General features: G+C 49.2%; 1 protein-coding gene across 1 annotated transcript in view; it reads right to left on the bottom strand.

The window, feature by feature from the left end:
* LOC142296986 (adhesion G protein-coupled receptor F5-like) overlaps window positions 1–20000 on the bottom strand; it is a 154503-nt gene that overhangs the window by 132158 nt on the left and 2345 nt on the right. Inside the window, 3 exon segments of the mRNA XM_075341173.1 lie at window positions 4520–4732; window positions 9381–9512; window positions 18943–19089. Coding sequence (XP_075197288.1) covers window positions 4520–4732; window positions 9381–9512; window positions 18943–19089 — 492 coding nt within the window.

Raw genomic sequence — 20000 nt, 5'->3', positions numbered from 1 at the left:
AAAAATAATTTTTTACACTCACAGTGCCTTGAAAAAGTATTTATACCCCATGAACTTTTCCACATTTTTTCACGTTACACCCACAAACGATAAATGTATTTTATTGGCATTTTATGTGATATAACAACACTCAATAACGTGTATTTGTAAAGTGTAAAGGAAATAATACAAGGTTTTCTAAATATTTTAAAAATATATTAGATCCCGTGATCCCAACGTATTGTTACCCATCTATAAATCACTTGTAAGGCCACATCTGGAATACGGGATCCAGTTTTGGGCTCCACATTTTAAAAAGGACATTCAGAAGTTAGAGTCGGTTCAAAGACGGCAACTAGACTATTACAAGGAATGGAGGCCTCCCATATGATGGCAGATTGAAAAAGTTAGATATGTTTAGCTTAGAAAAAAGACGTCTCAGAGGAGATCTCATTTATATGTATAAATACATGTGTGGTCAATATAAAGGACTGGCACATAACTTATTTCTTCCGAAAACAATACTAAGGACCAGGGGGCACTCACTGCGAGTGGAAGAAAAGCGATTCCGACACCTAAATAGGAAAGGGTTCTTTACAGTTAGAGCGGTCAGACTGTGGAATGCCCTACCACAAGAGGTAGTAATGGCAGATACTATAACAGCTTTTAAAAAAGGGCTGGATGATTTCCTCAGTGCACACAACATTGTTGGTTATAAATGACTTAGTGACCAAATGTAGAACTGGTGGAGGAAGGTTGAACTAGATGGACCTAGGTCTTTTTTCAACCTAAGTAACTATGTAACTAAAAAAAATCTGTAATTTGTGGTGTGCATTTTTGTATTTAGCCCACTGTTATTTGACAACCCTAAATAAAATCCTGAGTGACCAATTGTCTCCAGAAGTCACCTAATTAGTGAATTGAGTGTAGTTTAGTCTCAGTATAACTACAGCTGTTCTGTGATGACCTCAGAGGTTTCTTTCAGAAAATTAGGGATCTAACAGTATAATGAAAACCAAGTAACACACCAGACAGGTCAGGGATAAAGTTGGAGAGAAATGTAAAGCAGGGTTAGGTTATAAAAAATAGTCCAAACTCTGAACATCTCACAGAGTATGACTCAACTGCAAACCTACAAAGACACGGCCGTCCACCAAAACTGACATCTCAAGGAAGGAGAGCACTAATGAAAGAAGAATCCAAGAGGCATTGTGCATCATTCACACAGAGGCCTTCATTGCATTCCTGCTGAGGGAAGAGCAAAATACTGTAATGCACAGGCATGGAAAAGGTCAAAGACCGCCTGCACATGTGCACTACAGTACTTTGCTCTGTCCTCAGCAGGGCAGATCAAAGTGCGCATGTGTAGCGCCCCACGGGGCAGGCGGTTAACCTACTCATCGCCGTGCCGTCGACTGTCGTCGTCACGGGCGGCCTAGTTTGGCTCCGTTGCCCCAAGCCGTACAGAAAGATGGCAGGGGAAAGATGATGGGGGTAGTAGTGAGGTGTTTTGTCGTGACGCCACCTGTGGTATGCGGCCAGGGAATGAGCCGCCTCTGCTGTCGCTGTCCTCCGGGGCCGATGGTAGTAGCAGCCAGGGATGGTATCGCTCTCCACAGGTAAAGCGGGCCCCGGGGAAGATGATGAGGGGAGTAGTAATGGCAGCAGGGAGCGTCAGTGCAGGTAATAAAGAGTCAGAGTCTATAGCTGCGGTTGCAGGTTGTTTACTCACTTTCGTACGATGCCTCTCACCCAGGTAATACTGGTCACTTGCTATGATGGGCCTCGTCGAACCCGAATCCCCTTAGAGATCAGTCCGGTTTGGTGTTTGGTGGGTTTCTCCTTGTAATGCCTGTCTGTGGATCCCCTGGCTTGAAGCTACGAGGGGACCCTGTGTTTCACGAGATGTACTCTCGTCCCTATCTGCAGCTGCCGCGGTTCCGATGTGGGGTCTGTCTTGAAGCGAGACCCTGGATCCTATATGGCACTTTGCTGTCGGGTGCTGAGTGGGCAGGGAAGCTTGAAACTTTCCCCGTCCAGGTAGATTCTGGAAAACCTACGTCAAGTATGATCTTCCCTAGGGTGCTGCCGCCCTGTGTGGCGTTGGTTCCGAGAGGAGCAGGTTCATTCTCCCCACAGCAACTGTGTGAACTTTCTCCTCCTTCCCACCGGAGCACCTGTGAGGCACGTCTGCTCCACTGCTCTCCTGTTGGAGAACTCTCTAACTGTTGTGTTGGCTCCTGACTCCCCCTGCTGGCTGCTCCTCCCCCCTCCCAGGTTCTAAGCTAGTAGGACTGGGGCCCCTGTTGAGGGCATCCTTTAAATGCATCTGTTGGCGACCCCTTTATTACCCGACCCTAGCCCAGTCCCCAGTGTGAACAGGGCAACCTGGTGTGTATTTGAGTGTGTAATGTGTTGAAACCGGGATTGACCTCCTCAGGAACCGAGTTTAGCATTACACCCAATACTGGGTGCAATACTCTGTGGCGACTAAAGCCTCAGGGGCGCCACACATGCGCAGGTGTGCAATGGAGGACTCTGTGTGAATGACGCAGGATGTGTCTTGCACACAGGGCTCGGCAGGTGGACGGTGATCCCACAAGATGGAGGAGGCACCAGACCGAGAGATGCAAAACTCATCAGACCGGACCGCCCCCTAGGTGACTATCATGAAGGTGTTTTTTTACGTTATACAGATTGGTCTGGAATGCTGTATATAAGGGCTCACTAGTGGTGGGTGGAGCTCATAAGGAAAAATCCTGGTGACAGGTTCCCTTTAAACACGTGTGGAGAGATCTTAGAATTGCTGTTGGGAGAAGACGCTTTCATGAGAGACCTGGAGCAGTTTATAAAGAAGAGTCCAAAATTGGTCAGCACAAAGAGTGAGTAAAGACACCTGGAACCGCAGCATCTGACTCGGACTCTTATTGTGACGCCCTGGCCTATCAGGTCGTCACAGGGTGCCATGCAATCTGCCCTTCTGCATGGTCCCCGCTCCTCCTTGGTTACGGGTACTGTCAATTTGGTGTTGCTACCAACAGGTGTACACAAATCCTGAGGAACACTCTGTACCACACCCACCAACCACCCATTGGGCAGCCTGAGGGGAATAGGGCAGCGGTGACAGGACAGGTCACGCTGCGGAGCTGGGCTCAGGTGCCAGAAGTTGGCCTGGCCAGAAGGAGCTGGAACCCCAGTCGCAGGGGGTAGTGACAGGGGGCACGGTGCTGCTACAGAGAGCAGGCCGGCTGCCTTGTGCTACAACCGGGCAGGGACCAGGGCACGACGGGGTACGCGGACCCTAGGCTGGGAAGAAGCTTCACGCAGCCCAGTAATTTACCCGACGGGAACGGAATCTTCAGGAACCGTTCCCCACCCGCTCCAGAATTGGGGTACTAGCGCAACGAGGGGGATAGGACTTCCCACAACCGTCCAGAAAATCCCAAGCGTGAACCATGAGAACAAGCTCACCCTGCTAGCCACGCAGGTGAGCGGGACCCGAATCGCTTCATGTGAGAGGGATCCACACGTAGGACACACAGTGCCAAGGGACAAGGCTTCAGACCAACCTGCAACACCAAAGGGGCACGGACGCAGCGTACTCGCCCAGAGAGAGCAGGATACTCAAGAGTTTGGTTTACCTGGTGTCAGCCTCAGTGACTCTGGACTGTGTGAGTACCCGATATCCCTTTTCACCTGACGGGTCCCCCATTCCATCCATCACCGGATCCCGGGACATCACTTCCCCTGCCCACGGAGGGGTTAACATCTCGAGCTGCCACACACCATCGTCCCCGGGCTCCCCCCCAATCTGGCAGCGGTGGTCCCTCACGTTACCACACACCGTGGGTGGCGTCACGAACATTATCCCATTCACCAACCAAAACAACTCCCCCCTTTTTATTTCCGAGGGAGCTGCACAACCCCGCCTCGGATCTGTAGACCCCTCGAGCCACTGCATATCGGGGTCCAAGCAGCACGTCGGCTGGCGCGGGGGCGGCACATTATCACCGGCGCCGCCGCCCTGCGCCTCGGCGCCCAAGGCCATTACCATCACTACTTCCCTGATCATCCTCCCCGGGGCCAGCTCCACCTGTGGGGAGTGACACCATCTCTGCTGCTATTACTGTCCGCACCGGAGGACAGCAACTGCACCGGCGGCTAATCTCTGACCGCGTACCACAAGTGGCGTCACGACAGTTTTCCTATTACAAATCCCAACATCCTCCCTCCGTATTGGTGTACATCTCGGGGCATAAAGCCGGGCAGGCCAAAGCGACATCCCAGACCATCACACCGGCCCAGTGATGAGTAAAACAGGTACGAGACCCCGTACCTAAATCCCCCTCCCCCTGGGTGCTACATATGTGTCTATGTATGACCATAGAGTGGTTGTGATGGATATTTCGGTACTTCAGCATGTTAAGGATTTTACCAAGTTGTTGAGATATTATATACAATTTTTATTATCAAATACCAAGTCCTTAAATTTGCAAAAAGCCAATCGTGGCCACATCTGTAAGCTGCTGGTTGCACTCACCTTTATCAATATTAGTAAGATTCTTTACCTTCAGCTCATATAACGTTACGTGTCCTTGTTCAGTAGAGTTAGTGAAATACTTTATATTATCAGAAATGATCACCAACTCGTTGTGATACCAGGACACTTTGGATGCATTGCTGAAGCTGCAGGTAATCGTGGACGTGTCTCCGAAGAATAGTTTGTTTGGAGCCACTGTCATGTCGGTTCTTTCTGTTAAGATGCAAGGGAAAAATATGTTCAACTTCAAAAAAGAAATCTTTGGTATCATAACTATTAGAAATTACGTTTGTATTGTGTTTTTGGAAATAAGGAATAAAAAAAATTGGAATTAAGGCATTCACTTTTTGGCTGATAAGAGACAGAAGGCCTTACATAAATCCTTGAAGTTTTAGGAGATCCTCCTGTACCTCTTCACAATGGTAACTTATCACCTGTATATTAAAATATTACAAAAATAAACAACAACAACGCTTTTCCCTATTAAATATTGCATTCAAAGGGCTTTCCACTACTTTAACCCCTTAACGATCCATGAAATACTATGTCCACCATGGGCCTTCTTTCTGCCTTTGATGCGGGGTCACACGCTGAGCCCGCATCTTTCCTTGCACATGACGGCTGATCTGATTATCCAACATATGTCTCTAAAGTCTGCTTTACACTGTACGATCTATCGTACAATTTCACGATCGATCGTACCCGCCCCCGTCGTTTGTGCGTCATGGGAAATTAGTTGCTCGTGGCGCACAAAGTCGTTAACCACCATCACACGCACTTACCTGCTGTGCGACGTCGCTGTGGGCGGCGAACATCCTCTTCCTGAAGGGGGAGGGACGTTCAGCGTCACAGCGACGTCACACAGCAGCCGGCCAATAGAAGCGGAGGGGCGGAGATGAGCGGGATGTAAACATCCCGCCCACCTCCTTCCTTCCGCATAGCCGGCGGGTGCCGTGGGATGGAGGTAAGCTGCTGTTCATCGTTCCCGGGTTGTCACACGGAGCGGCGTGTGCTACCCCGGGAACGATGAGCAACTGGCACCATTTTAATTAAACGAGATTATGAAACCGAGCGATGAGTACACGACTCATGATTTGTGAGCGATACTGCGTCGCTCGGAGGTGTCACACAGCTCGACGTCGCAAGAGATGCCGGATGTGCGTCACAAAAACCGTGACCCCGACGATCTATCGCACGATAGATCGTCTCGTGTAAAGCACCCTTAACACCAGTTAATCTCGTTATTAATATCTGACAGCAGTATCTAACACGCGCCAACAGGTAGGCGGGTCATTCCCTGCTCCCATCGGTGAGCCCTGTGACGTGATCTCAGGATACCGAGAACAAGGAGCCAGATATTCTATACTGCGGTGCAAGGGGGCCAGATGTTATATATTTTCCCCAGGGTTATGGGGTACTCTGTCCTGGGCAGTGTATAACTGGGGAATTTCACTTTGGTGGCCGTTGCCCGGTCTCGTCCCCCGGGTGCTTTTTGAAAAAGGGATATTTACAGGGGATTGTTGAATAAAGTTTATATGTGACGCCACTTGCGGTGTTGTGGCTATGAGGATGGAGCTGCCGCTGCACAATGTTCACTACTGGGGCTGGTGTTAGTGGCAGCCTGGATGTTAGGTCCTCCGCAAGCAGGGCCGGGCCCAAAGGATAGGTGTTGCAGATGGGTGTTGAAAGAAGGTAGGCCACAATGGGAGTTTGGTGTAACTGGTTCTTTTTACTCACTGCAAGCTGGTAACTGGTCACCCGAGGCTGGCTGGTCTTAACCGCAGGTCCCCTTAGGTCCCATTGCCGATTTAGTGACCTGTCTTTGGTTGGTGGGTCCCCGTGGCGTAGAGCGGCTGGGGGTCCCCTCCTGGTTGTCTTCTTCAGCAGTCCGTATGATGGTAGCATGAACCCTGTGGGGTTGGAGTCTCTGGTCCTGTCCCCGGTTCTCCTTTGCTACTGAGTCCTGAACTTCAAGGTCAGTGAGGTCCTTGATGGTCCCCTCACTGTGCAGACTTTATCAGGTCTGCCTGGAGCTTTTGCCTGACCTAGGATTCTGTACCCTGTTGGTGCATAATTCCGGGAGTACTCCACTGTACTCTACCGGCATTTAACCTCCTGGTCTCTCAGGTCACTGTTCACTCCTGTCAGTCCGTCTGCTCACGTTCACTGTTTCCGACACACTCTCTTCCACTATCACCATTACTGTGTCTCTTCATCACTGTCTGACTCTCCACTGTCTGCCCCTCCCACATGGTTGTCTAGTGAACTGGAGTGGCTCCACCTCTAAGCGGCCATCCATTGGTCCAACCCTAGCCTGGTACCATTCTATGGGGGATAATTGGGGAAAAACAGGGATTATCTGGAGTGTTTGTGTGTTACCGACACTGGTTTTCCGAGTCCCTAGGGGGTCAGGCCTTCATCCTGGTCGGGATGCAGTACCTTGTAGCTCCCTGATGACTTCAGGGGCGCTACATTATACACCAGGGGCAATCTGAATTCATTGATTAGGACGAGTGTCTCAATATGTTTCTCCATGCAGAGTAGATGGCTCTGAAGTCCTAGGAAGGTAAAACCACAGGTAATCGCCTACAATCCCAAAGGTTCCTAACAACGCTCCGACCCTTTATACGATTACCCCCTGTACTGTAGGGGGTATTTTCCAACAGGTCACTTTTCTACTGTATTTTCATTTTTTTTTCTACATGTGCAACTAAAGTTAGTCAGCAAAATACTCTCACATGTCATTCTTGTCAAGGGCGGGACACAACAGCAGCCATTTTATATCATGTGGGGTCAGAGGAGCTATGCGAACAATGAGGATCTCCGAAGACAGAAGTCATAATCTATCACAACACAGTCAGCGCTGACCTTTAGGCCTAACTCTGCTCAATAACTGAAAAACAATGCACCTCTCCCCCTCATGTCTGTGATATGAGGCCACTATTGGGGGTCTCACACCGTAAATCTGATTTATTTGTACCTCTCTGATATTAAGAGTCATTCCTGTCTATTCAGAGTAAAAAAAAAGCTTCTTTGACATCATATAGTAACTGTCACCACTCCAAAATAAAAAAAAATGTAAAATACACTACAGTTTAAAAATTTGCGGTCACACAGGCAATTTTGCATTTTCCATGAAAAATCATACTTTTTTTTATCAAATGAGTTGTATAATGAATAGAGAATATCGTCCAGACAGTGACGTGGTTAGAAATAATGATCTTTACTTGAAATAATAATTTTCTCTTCACACTTTGCTTTCGGCACAGAATGCTCCTTTGCAGCAATTCCAGCTTTACAGACCTTTGGCATTCTACGGAGGTAATCTGGAGATATTTCCCCCCTCTCACAAGTTGGATTGGCTTGATGGGCACTTTTTGCACCATACGGTCAAGCTGCTCCCACAACAGCTCAATAGGGTTGAGATCTGGTGACTGGGCCACTCCATTACAGATAGAATACCAGCTGCCGGCTTCTTCTCTAAATAGTTCATGCATAATTTGGAGGTGTGCTTTGGCTCATTGTCCTGTTGTAGGATGAAATTGGCTCCAATCAAGCGCTGTCCATAGGGTATGGCGTTGAAAAATGGAGTGATAGCCTTCCTTATTCAAAATCCCTTTTACCTTGTACAAATCTCTCACTTTACCAGCACCAAAGCAACCCCAGACCATCACATTACCTCCACCATGCTTGACAGATGTCGTCAGGCACTTTTCCAGCATCTTTTCAGTAGTTCTGCATCTCACAAATGTTCTTCTGTGTGATCCAAACACCTCAAACTTCGATTCTTCTGTCCATAACACTTTTTTCCAATCTTCCTCTGTCCAATATCTATGTTCTTTTGCCCATATTAATCTTTTCCTTTTATTAGCCAGTCTCAGATATGGCTTTTTCTTGGCCACTCTGCCCTGAAGGCCAGCATCCCGGAGTCGCCTCTTCACTGTAGACGTTGACGCTGGCGTTTTGCGGGTACTATTTAATGAAGCTGCCAGTTGAGGACCTGTGAGGCATCGATTTCTTACACTAGAGACTCTAATGTTCTTGTCTTGTTGCTCAGTTGTGCAGCGCGGCCTCACACTTCTCTTTCTGCTCTGGTTACAGCCTGTTTGTGCTCTCCTCTGAAGGGAGTAGTGCACACCGTTGTAGGAAATCTTCAATTTCTTGGCAATTTCTCTCATGGAATATCCTTCATTTCTGAGAACAAGAATAGACTGTCGAGTTTCACATGAAAGTTCTCTTTTTCTGGCCATTTTGAAACTTTAATGGAACCAAAAAATGTAATGCTCCAGATTCTCAACTAGCTCAAGGAATGTCAGTGTTATAGCTTCTCTAATCAGCAAAACTGTTTTCAGCTGTGCTAACATACTTGCACATGGGTTTTCAAGGGATTTCTAAACATCCATTAGCCTTCTAACACAGTTAGCAAACACAATGTACCATTAGAACACTGGAGGGGTGGTTTTTGGAAATGGGCCTCTATACACCTATATAGATATTGCATTCAAAAACAGAAGTTTGCAGCTAGAATAGTCATTTACCACATTAACAATGCATAGAGTGTAGTTCTGTTTAATTTAATGTTACCTTCATTGAAAAAAAGGGGGTTTTCTTTCAAAAATAAGGAAATAGCTAAGTGACCCCAAACTTTTGAACTGTATTATATATGAAAAAAAATATTTGCAAAACAAAAGTTACACGTAGTTTGGTCAAAAATCCCCTTTTAGTCTTGCTTGGATACTTTCAGAACTTTTATGAAGGACTTTGTTCCAGGACACTGGTTGTGACAAATATATTCTCTACAGTTAAATAATGTGGAGAAGGTAAAATAAATGATAAATTGCTGAGGTGATGATTGTCTTACCTTTGCAGTATTTTTGAAGCGGCATTGGGGCGATACATGTGCACTCAGTGTCTGTACACCCTCCTAAAGTCCAAATACAGTCATACCCCTTACTGCAATGGCACAAAGCTACCGAGTCATTCAAGCTGCAGCCTGAATAATGTAAAAAAAGTTAAAAAGTCACATGCACAAAGGTAGAATGTAGCAATCATGGTCCGGGCCAGCGGCAGGTTCATGGGAACTTAAAGAGACAGCGTCCCAGTGGGCTCCTCTTTGCTTTAGATTTTTGATTGATAGCATTGTATCAGGGCTGTAGTTTTTACTATTACTATTTTGAGGCCCTGATCTTTTTTTAGTCTCTTGTTAGGAAGCAAATATCAGTGATTCTACCATTTCAATTATTTTCCTTTTCAGCATTTACTGAACTGCTGCTCAAACCCTATGGAGCCTTGTCCTGAGTCTCGTTCTGAGTCTCGTTCTGAGCCTCGTTCTGACTCTTCATAGACTTTGATACAGGCAATCAAGGAACAACGTGGGAACCCTTGGATTATGTCACATGTGGGTGTGGCGCCCCAGGACCTGGTCGCCACAACAGCATTGCCCTCCCAAAAGGGTTAATGCTGAGCCTGGAGGTAATTGGGAGATCTATTGGCCAGTAAGTTAACACTCAACACAGTTCTCCCTCCGGCCAGCAGGGGGAGCTCTGAACCTGGAACTTCAGGGAGCATTCCTTAAGTCTGGCTGGAAGGAGGAAGTGTTAGTTAGTTTGGAGACAGGAGTGAAAGAGTGCAGACGCAGAGTAGTGCTGCCTTGTAAACTGGGGCCTAGAGCTTGGATAGCTTGGCCCAGGGAAGCAAGGGGAGCAGAGAGGCACAGCAGAGACTCGGACATCGGAGTCTGTAGTTGCCAGGGCATAAAATCCATCCCTGGTAGCTGAATCCGGAGGGCAGGAGAGCTGCAAGCCCCCTGCCCCAGAAGCAATCTGAAGGTACAACTGCATCCCAAGGGCCTGGTGTGGGCTCCAGCAGAGAAGCACCAGAGAGGGCCTGCGCAGTCTACCACACAGAAGAGGGGACGAACAACAAGTCCCAGCAGCAAGAGGGCAATTGCGAACCCAAAGTGCAGTGTCCTAAAACAGCAGAGAAAGATTAAGGAGTAGGCCTCATACTCAACTGGCCAAAGATCACCCCAGGCACTTCCAGGCCGGCCGGATCATCTTTACCATCTGTGACGGTCTCCCTGGACTAAGTTTCTGCCGAGTAAAAGAGGAGAAGGTAAAGAGACTACTGTTTGTGCCTGTTTCTTTCATTGCTTGTCGGCCCTGCACCGTGTTAGTCACGCAGCACCATAGACTTCCACAAGCACCAACTGTGCCCCGGGCATTGCTCCACCTGTGGGGAGCAGTACTAACATTGCTGCCATAACATCATCCCGGTGGCCTCACACAGCAGCGGCGGCTTAATAGCCGCATACCACAGGTGGCGTCACGAACACAAACATTAAAGTCATCAGCCACATATTCAACTGACACCCACCAGGGCCACGGAGCCGGGCCCAGCCACCACTGACTACCACCGGACTAGTCCGGCCCGGCACCGGGTGTCCCATAGCCCTGGGGTGGGCGAGTCAACTTTTGGCGTCACGAACAGGATTTCGTGCCCGGTCACACCGGGTACTGTGCGCCTGAAGAACTGTGTAAAAGACTGTGTACTGGTTGTAAATTGCCGCCGCCATTAGCCGCGCCGAGCGCAGGAAGAAGGGGGGCGTGCCTGACAAAGAGCGCGAAGGGAGCGCGCCATCAGAGCAGAGCGCTGTTAACCCCGCGCGACCCGGAAGAAAATTTGAAAAGTGAACGGAGCCTGGTAAGGTTCACTAAGGGGGAGGAAGATGTCCGAATCCGAGGGAGAGCAGGTGGCTGCCATCGCCCAGGGCGCCGCAGCACCGGCCGAAGTAGTCCCAGTCGCCGTCGCCCCAGCCCCCACTATAGCGCCGGTAATGCCGATCACCATGCCGTACATACCAGGAGCAGAATGGCTGCCGCAGTACTCCGGGGAGTCCCATACCTTGAGTGACTTCAGAGAAAGCCTGCACAGCTTGTTCCGGGTGTATCCTCTGACTGAGAGCCAGAAGGTGGGCATATTAATGGGACAGCTAGCCGGCGCAGCCCAGCGTGAAGCGAAGTCCTGGCCTGATACAGATAAAGGGACAGCAGCCCAGATACTGGCCAAACTAAAGAGCACTTTTGACACCCGCACCGCAGCAGAGATAAAGATGAGATTCTTTGGGTGCAAGCAACGGGCCACAGACAGCATAAGGGACTATGCCTTAAACTTGCAGGAGGCCCTGAAAGCAGTTAAACAGGTGGACCCAGAGAGTGTACGTGAAGAAGACAAACTCCTAACTGAGCAGTTCATAGAAGGGCTCCTGTCAGACGCCCACAGGACACAGCTGCGTATCATGGTCCTGCAGAACCCTGCTCTGGACTTTGCAAAGTTTAAGGACCAGGCCATCAGGGTACTGAGAGAATCTACACCGAATGACCCAGTACCCCTCCGGCCTCTTGCTATCACGTACCCCGGGGTGGTGCCTGCAACACGAGCCACTGCAGGGGCTGAGGCGCAGTCCCTGGATAAGGATCCCACGGCAGAGCTCAGACAGCAGTTCCAGGAGCTGACCAAGACTGTGGCTGCCCTTGCCAAGACCGTGCAGTCTCTACAAGTGACCCCATCGCCTGCAAGACTCGAGTTGGCCTCCAGCCCAGATGACGTCCCCTGGATGCGACAGAGGAGGATCCCGCCGACCCGAGGCAGAGACACAGACCGGTATGATTCAACAGGACAACCGATCTGCCGCCGCTGCAGCCAGGCGGGCCATATTGCAAGACACTGTCCTTTAAACGGGCTGAGCCTGGGGCCAGGAGCCAACCCCCAGGTGTGAGGAAGCCCGGCTCAAACCCCAGCCGCAGCAAGTATGTGGGAGGACGACCGGTCCTTCCCATTGTGCTGGATGGGATCCCTTTGAATGCCCTCCTGGATACGGGGTCCCAGGTAACAACCATCCCCCACAAACTGTACAAAAGATATTGGGCTGATTCAGACATTGACCATGGCCCAGATGATGATTTAACGATTGTGGCCAGTAATGGTCAGCCCTTACCTCAAATTGGGTACAAAGAAGTAACCATTAAAGTGGGGCGGGTGGAATTGCCATGTCAGGGGATGATAATTGTAGATATTGATCGCAAAGAATCTGACCCACTGCTAACCCTTGGTACAAATGTGATAGAAAATTGTATTGCCGAAGTGATAATTTTGTTGCAACAGGCGTCTGAAACTGCCAGCTCCGGGCAGCAGCGTGTCCTACAGAGGGAGATCAGAGCCCTGATGAGGAGGCAGCAAGTAGAGCTAGCCGGAGGAGAAATTGGCAGTGTGAGGGTAAGTGACCCCCTCCCCATTGTAATACCCCCAAGAAGTGAAATGTTGATATGGTGTCGGGCAGCAATAGGCCTCAAGGGTCAGGATTACCATGCCTTGGTCGAACCAGTGTATTCAGACAGTAGGCCTGGAGTCCTGATAGCCAGAGGGGTAGCGGACGTCCGCAAGGGGAGAGTGCCCGTCCGTGTCCTGAATTGTGGGGAGGAGGAGGCCAAATTGCCCCGGTACGCCACTGTAGCAAAACTGTACACTGTCAGTAACAATACCATTAAAGCAGTGGAACCCTTGATCCCGTCCGACCAGGCGGAAGACAATGGCTCCAAGGGGCAGCCGGAAGACTGGTGCCAAAAATTACATGTAGGCACCGACTCCACCCCCTCGCACCAAAAGCATGGGGTTTACCGGGTGGTACAGGAGTACGAGCGGGTCTTCAGCAAACACCCCCTAGATTTTGGGCAGGTGAAAGGGGTTAAACATCAAATCCCCACGGGTGATCATCATCCCATTAAAGAGAGATACCGCCCTGTACCCCCCGCACAGTATCAGTGTGCCAAGGAAATGTTACGGGAAATGAAGGAGGCTGGGGTTATCAGAGATAGTTGTAGCCCCTGGGCAGCTCCACTAGTGCTCGTAAAGAAAAAAGATGGTACAATGAGAATGTGTGTAGATTACAGGCAAATTAACCGCATTACACATAAAGATGCTTATCCACTGCCCAGAATAGAGGAGTCACTAACAGCCTTAAAGTCAGCTAACTATTTCTCCACCTTGGATCTCACCAGTGGGTATTGGCAGGTTCCCGTGGCAGAGGCGGACAAAGAGAAGACTGCATTCACGACACCAATGGGTCTCTGTGAGTTCAACTGTATGCCATTTGGGCTCTGCAACGCCCCAGGGACATTCCAAAGGTTGATGGAGTGCTGCTTGGGCCATCACAACTTTGAAACCGTGCTGTTGTACCTGGATGACGTAATAGTCTACTCCAAGACTTATGAGGACCACCTGAAGCACTTAGCAGAAGTGTTTGAATCCTTGTCGAAATATGGCCTGAAGATCAAGCCGTCCAAATGTCACCTCTTGAAGCCAAAGGTACAGTACCTGGGTCATGTGGTCAGCGCAGAAGGTGTGGCACCTGATCCGGAGAAAGTCACTGTAATCAAGGACTGGCCAAGACCCACCACAGTGAAGGAGGTGCGGCAGTTCCTTGGACTGGTGGGCTACTACCGAAGGTTCATTGATGGTTTCACCAAGATAGCAGCGCCCCTTCAAGATCTCCTGGTGGGCCAGCCAAAGCAGGCTAAGAAGCAGAGCCCTCCATTTGAATGGAGCAGCCAACTGGAAACATCCTTTGTCCGGCTGAAAGGGGCTCTCACGGGAGAAGAAATTCTGGCCTACCCTGACTACAGCCAACCGTTTGTACTGTATACAGACGCCAGCAACGTGGGACTGGGAGCAGTTCTGTCCCAGGTACAGGGAGGCAGAGAGAGGGTGATAGCGTACGCCAGTAGGAAGCTTCGGCCCACAGAAAGGAATCCAGAAAACTACAGTTCCTTCAAGCTGGAGTTCCTCGCTATTGTTTGGGCAGTGACTGAACGCTTCAAGCACTATCTGGCATCGGCCAAGTTCACCATCTTCACGGACAACAATCCGTTGACACACCTGGCAACAGCCAAGTTAGGTGCGATGGAACAGCGATGGATGGCCCGGCTGTCTAACTTTGACTTTACCATCAAGTATCGGGCTGGCAAGAAGAATAACAATGCTGATGCGCTGTCCAGAATGCCTCACTTGCCCGAGTCTGGAGAAGACATGGATGAACTCGAAGAGATAGAGTTACCGGCTTTCCATCACCAAGGTGTGTCCCAGTGTGAGCATGCTGTAGGAGTGAAGCGCTCAAGCCATCACGGGGTCTCGGTCAACCCCTTACTCCACCATAATTGGGAAGAAACACAGAACGGTGACCCGGCCGTGCGATTGGTCAAAGAGAAGCTAGCGCAAGCTGAGACCCATCTTGGCCCAGACGCTCCAGAGGAAGCCCAGCAGCTGTGGAAGGAGAGGGGACGACTGTTCACCTACCAAGGCAAGCTCTGCAAGAGATATGTCAACTATCGAACAAATGAACTTGTCTGGCAGATAGTGGTTCCGCAGAGAGATGCTCCAATGGTCCTAGCAGCGTATCATGATAACGCAGGACACTTCGGGTGGAAGAAGTTGGAAGCCCTACTCCGTGATCGGTTCTATTGGGTGCACATGAGAAAGATGATCGAGAAGTGGTGCCGAGACTGTGGCCCGTGTAACCTGAGGCGGAAAGACGATGCCAGCCAAAGGTCTCCCCTACAACCAATTGTCACAAAGCAGCCCCTGGAGTTGGTGGCCCTGGACCACGTGAAGTTAACACCAAGCCGGTCAGGCTATGTGTACGCCCTCACCATTGTGGACCATTACTCTCGTTTCCTGGTAGTAGTGCCTGTGAAGGACCAGACAGCCAGGACAGCAGCTAGAGCGTTCCAGGCATCCTTTTGTCGACCTCACGGCTATCCGGAAAGGGTACTGACTGATCAGGGTCCTGCATTCGAGGCTGAAGTGTTCCAAGAGTTCTGTAACATGTACGGTTGTAAGAAAATCCGAACCACACCGTACCACCCCCAAACCAATGGACTGTGCGAGAAAATGAACCATGTGGTTATTGATATGCTGAAGACCCTACCGCTGGAGGAAAGGAACCAATGGCCAGAAAAGTTGCCAGATCTGGTAGACCTGTACAACCACATCCCAGTGAATTCGACCAACTGCAGCCCCGCTTACCTGATGCGAGCCAGACCAGGCAAGTTGCCTGTAGACTTTGAGATGGGGACTGTGTCGCCTGAGGCGGTTCAAGAAATAGAGGATTGGGATACAGAACGGCAGCAGCGGTACCGTAAGGTCCAGGAGTGCGTAGAGAGGAGCCTGTCTCAAGCAAGAACGAGGCAAGAACAGCATTACAATCAAACAGCCCCAGCAACTCCCTTAGCACCTGGAGAACAAGTCCTCAAGAAGAAGCGGAAGACGCATAAATTGGATGATCAGTGGGAAAACGAGCCCTACACCATTATCCCCTCCAACTTTGACAATAGTAAGGTATGCCTCATAAGCAAAGATGAAGGCAAGACCTATCAAGCAATTTCCCGAGACCGCCTGAAAGCGTGCCCTGAACGGTGCAGAATCCAAAGAGAAATGGAAGGAGTACAAGGAAGTCCCCAAAGTCAAGAGAAAGGAGGGGAGATGATTCAAACCATCCTTGGAAAGTTCCCCAAAACTTGGACCCGAATAAACAATGCCATAGTGGTACCAGTTTTGACGTTTCCGCAGTTGGTCGAGCCAGAAACAGAAAAGGTTCCGGATCCACCTAAAGAATCGTCCGCTCCGGCACGAGATGACACGCCAGCAGTGGAGCAGGAGGATCAACCCCCTGTCAGTGGTGAACCTGTCATACCCTTGGCGACTCCTAGATCACAAAGGCAACCATCACGCTTACCTATGGGGGTTAGGCCCACCTGTAGTGCTGAGATAGAAGACGCACCACGTAGTCAGGGGCAAACACCAGAGCTACGTAGGTCCCAGCGCAGCACTCGGGGACAACCCCCTCTAAGGTATAGGGAGTCAACTGTATAAGGGAAAGAGTACTTATTAGGATGTAAATAGTTATGCAAAATGTCTGCCATGTTGTGTACAAAATGTTTTCTTTTTCTTTGATTGTGAAAATGGACAATTGGGCCACTGGACTATGGGTGGCCAACACCTAAATTGTTCATAGTTAGCACCAGTGTGCTCAACACCCCTGAAGAAAAACCCGTCCGGCGTGCATAGAGTGGGGTCATCAATGCTCTGACGCACGCCCAGAGCCTACGTTGGGGGTTTGAACGCGGCGGGTCCCCCATGGAGCAGTGTAATGGACACCCGGCAGGGAGCCACACTGGACTCTTATAGTAATGTTTAAGGTTGTAACGTTAAAGTAATTGCGCCTCCCATAATGGGATGAAATGTTCTAACATGTCATGTTTGTCTCTACAGTCCGGGAGTACTGAATTTAACTAAGGGGGAGTGTGGCGCCCCAGGACCTGGTCGCCACAACAGCATTGCCCTCCCAAAAGGGTTAATGCTGAGCCTGGAGGTAATTGGGAGATCTATTGGCCAGTAAGTTAACACTCAACACAGTTCTCCCTCCGGCCAGCAGGGGGAGCTCTGAACCTGGAACTTCAGGGAGCATTCCTTAAGTCTGGCTGGAAGGAGGAAGTGTTAGTTAGTTTGGAGACAGGAGTGAAAGAGTGCAGACGCAGAGTAGTGCTGCCTTGTAAACTGGGGCCTAGAGCTTGGATAGCTTGGCCCAGGGAAGCAAGGGGAGCAGAGAGGCACAGCAGAGACTCGGACATCGGAGTCTGTAGTTGCCAGGGCATAAAATCCATCCCTGGTAGCTGAATCCGGAGGGCAGGAGAGCTGCAAGCCCCCTGCCCCAGAAGCAATCTGAAGGTACAACTGCATCCCAAGGGCCTGGTGTGGGCTCCAGCAGAGAAGCACCAGAGAGGGCCTGCGCAGTCTACCACACAGAAGAGGGGACGAACAACAAGTCCCAGCAGCAAGAGGGCAATTGCGAACCCAAAGTGCAGTGTCCTAAAACAGCAGAGAAAGATTAAGGAGTAGGCCTCATACTCAACTGGCCAAAGATCACCCCAGGCACTTCCAGGCCGGCCGGATCATCTTTACCATCTGTGACGGTCTCCCTGGACTAAGTTTCTGCCGAGTAAAAGAGGAGAAGGTAAAGAGACTACTGTTTGTGCCTGTTTCTTTCATTGCTTGTCGGCCCTGCACCGTGTTAGTCACGCAGCACCATAGACTTCCACAAGCACCAACTGTGCCCCGGGCATTGCTCCACCTGTGGGGAGCAGTACTAACATTGCTGCCATAACATCATCCCGGTGGCCTCACACAGCAGCGGCGGCTTAATAGCCGCATACCACAGGTGGCGTCACGAACACAAACATTAAAGTCATCAGCCACATATTCAACTGACACCCACCAGGGCCACGGAGCCGGGCCCAGCCACCACTGACTACCACCGGACTAGTCCGGCCCGGCACCGGGTGTCCCATAGCCCTGGGGTGGGCGAGTCATGGGAACTTTACTTTCTAATAAATTTGGGACTGAGGAAGTCTTGTTATTTTTGCTTTACCTCTCTCTTTTTTTTGTCTTTCAAATTTCCATTGTGGCCTACGTCAGATTCCGTGGACTATTTTGGATCATCACTGCTTTTTTATTAACAAATTGGTGAACCAGAGAGAGAGACAGGGGGTGATTTTTTTTTTTAAATATAATATTATTTGGTGTGGTTTTTTTTCTTTACACTTACTAGGTTAGTAATGGGGATGTCTGATAGACGCCTCGCCATTACTAACCCCTGGACTTGATTCCAGTTGACATTACACAGCTGACATCAACTCCATTAACCATTACCCCAATTGCCACCTCACTAGGGCAATCGGGAAGAGCTGGGCAAAACACCAGGATTGGCACATCTAATGTGATGCCCCACTTCTGGAGTGGGTGTGGGCTGCTATTTTTAGGCTGGGAAGGGCCAAATATCTTTGGGCCTTCCCAGCCTGAAAATACCAGCCCCTGACTGTCCGCTTTACCTTGGCTGGTTATCAGATATAAGGTGGCACCCAGTCCATTTTTTATTTAATTCATTATTTATTAAATGGGATATTCTTATTTACTGTCATGGATAATTTTTAGATTGAAAACTGGTAAGACATATGCATGCCGGCTACGTATCTCCTTTACAGTAGTTGCTTTTCAGCTGTGATTCTCTAGTGCTCTGCTATGATCAATGACTACTGCTTAAGTGCATTGTCTGTTGGAGTGGGAAGGTGAGTGAAATCCCCTTCCTCATATTCACTGTGCGGGAGGGGAGGAATATTGCTAATCATATTATAAGTTACATGGCTTTACCCCACTATTTACTTGTGGTGGTCTGGATCCTTAGTAAACCATTGCTGAAACATAGGAATCCAACATTTAGGAGGGATCTTGGAGATATGTTTTTATTTGTCAGAATGTGGTATATACATGCTATTGTTCATAAACTCATATTCACCTGAGCAGCTACTACTCACCTAGGTCAACATTAATAAGTGGTTTTGTAGTTGCATTACCCAGATTTAAGGTGCTTATATTTGCCTTCAGGAAATCTGAAATGCTCTTTTCCATACTGGCATCTGGATAACTTATTTCAATATCAACTTCATAATTTGTTGTAGTGGCTGTAAGAAAACAAACAGTTTATAAGGGGGCACAATAAAGACACCAAAGTTAAGCAAAATGCTGGACAACAAACCATTGGTAAACCTAGGGGTTATATTCTATAAATCCATTTCCTGAGCAGTGCATTAGAAAATCTAGGGGGTAATCATTACTACTGTAAACCCCTCCTCTGAGCAGTGCAGGAGAAAATCTAGGGGGTGATCCTTAGTAATGTAAACCCCTCCTCTGAGGAGTGCAGGAGAAAATTTAGGGGGTGATCCTTATTACTGGAAATCCCATTTCGCAGATCACGAGAAAACCTAATGGTTGTTTTGAATGCTGGAAATCCCATTTTAGAACAGTTCAGGAGAAAACCTATGGGTGGTCATTAATGCTGGAAATTCCAATTAAGAGCAGTGCCGTAACTATGGGTGATCCTTAATGAAAAAAAATCCAATTTCAGAGTATTTCCGGAGAAAACGTAGGGGTGGTGATTAATACTGGAAATCCCATCTTTTAGCACTACTGGCGAAAATCTAGGGTAGTGATCCTTAGTGCTAGAAACCCATTCCCTGAGCTGTGTAGGTGAAAATCTAATGTTGATCCTTAGTGTTTGGCACTCCACCCCTGAGCAGTGCAGTAGAAAACCTAGACGGGATGCTAAGTGCTGTAACTACCACCCTTGAGCAGTTCAGGATAAAATCTAGGGGTGCTTCTTACGGCTGGAAGCTCCACCTCTGTACAGTAGAAAACGTGGGGATGATCCTAAGTGCTGGAAGCTCGGCCCCAGATCAGTGCTTTAGAAAACCTAGGGATGATACTAAGTGCTGTAAATCTCACCCCTGAGCAGTTCAGGATAAAATCTAGGTGATGATCCTTAATGCTGAAAACTCCACCCCTGAGCAGTGCAGTAGAAAACCTATGAGTGATT

Source organism: Anomaloglossus baeobatrachus, chromosome 3, assembly GCF_048569485.1.
Source record: "Anomaloglossus baeobatrachus isolate aAnoBae1 chromosome 3, aAnoBae1.hap1, whole genome shotgun sequence".
Taxonomy (NCBI): Eukaryota; Metazoa; Chordata; class Amphibia; order Anura; family Aromobatidae; genus Anomaloglossus; species Anomaloglossus baeobatrachus.
This window is presented reverse-complemented; position numbering and strand designations above follow the sequence as displayed.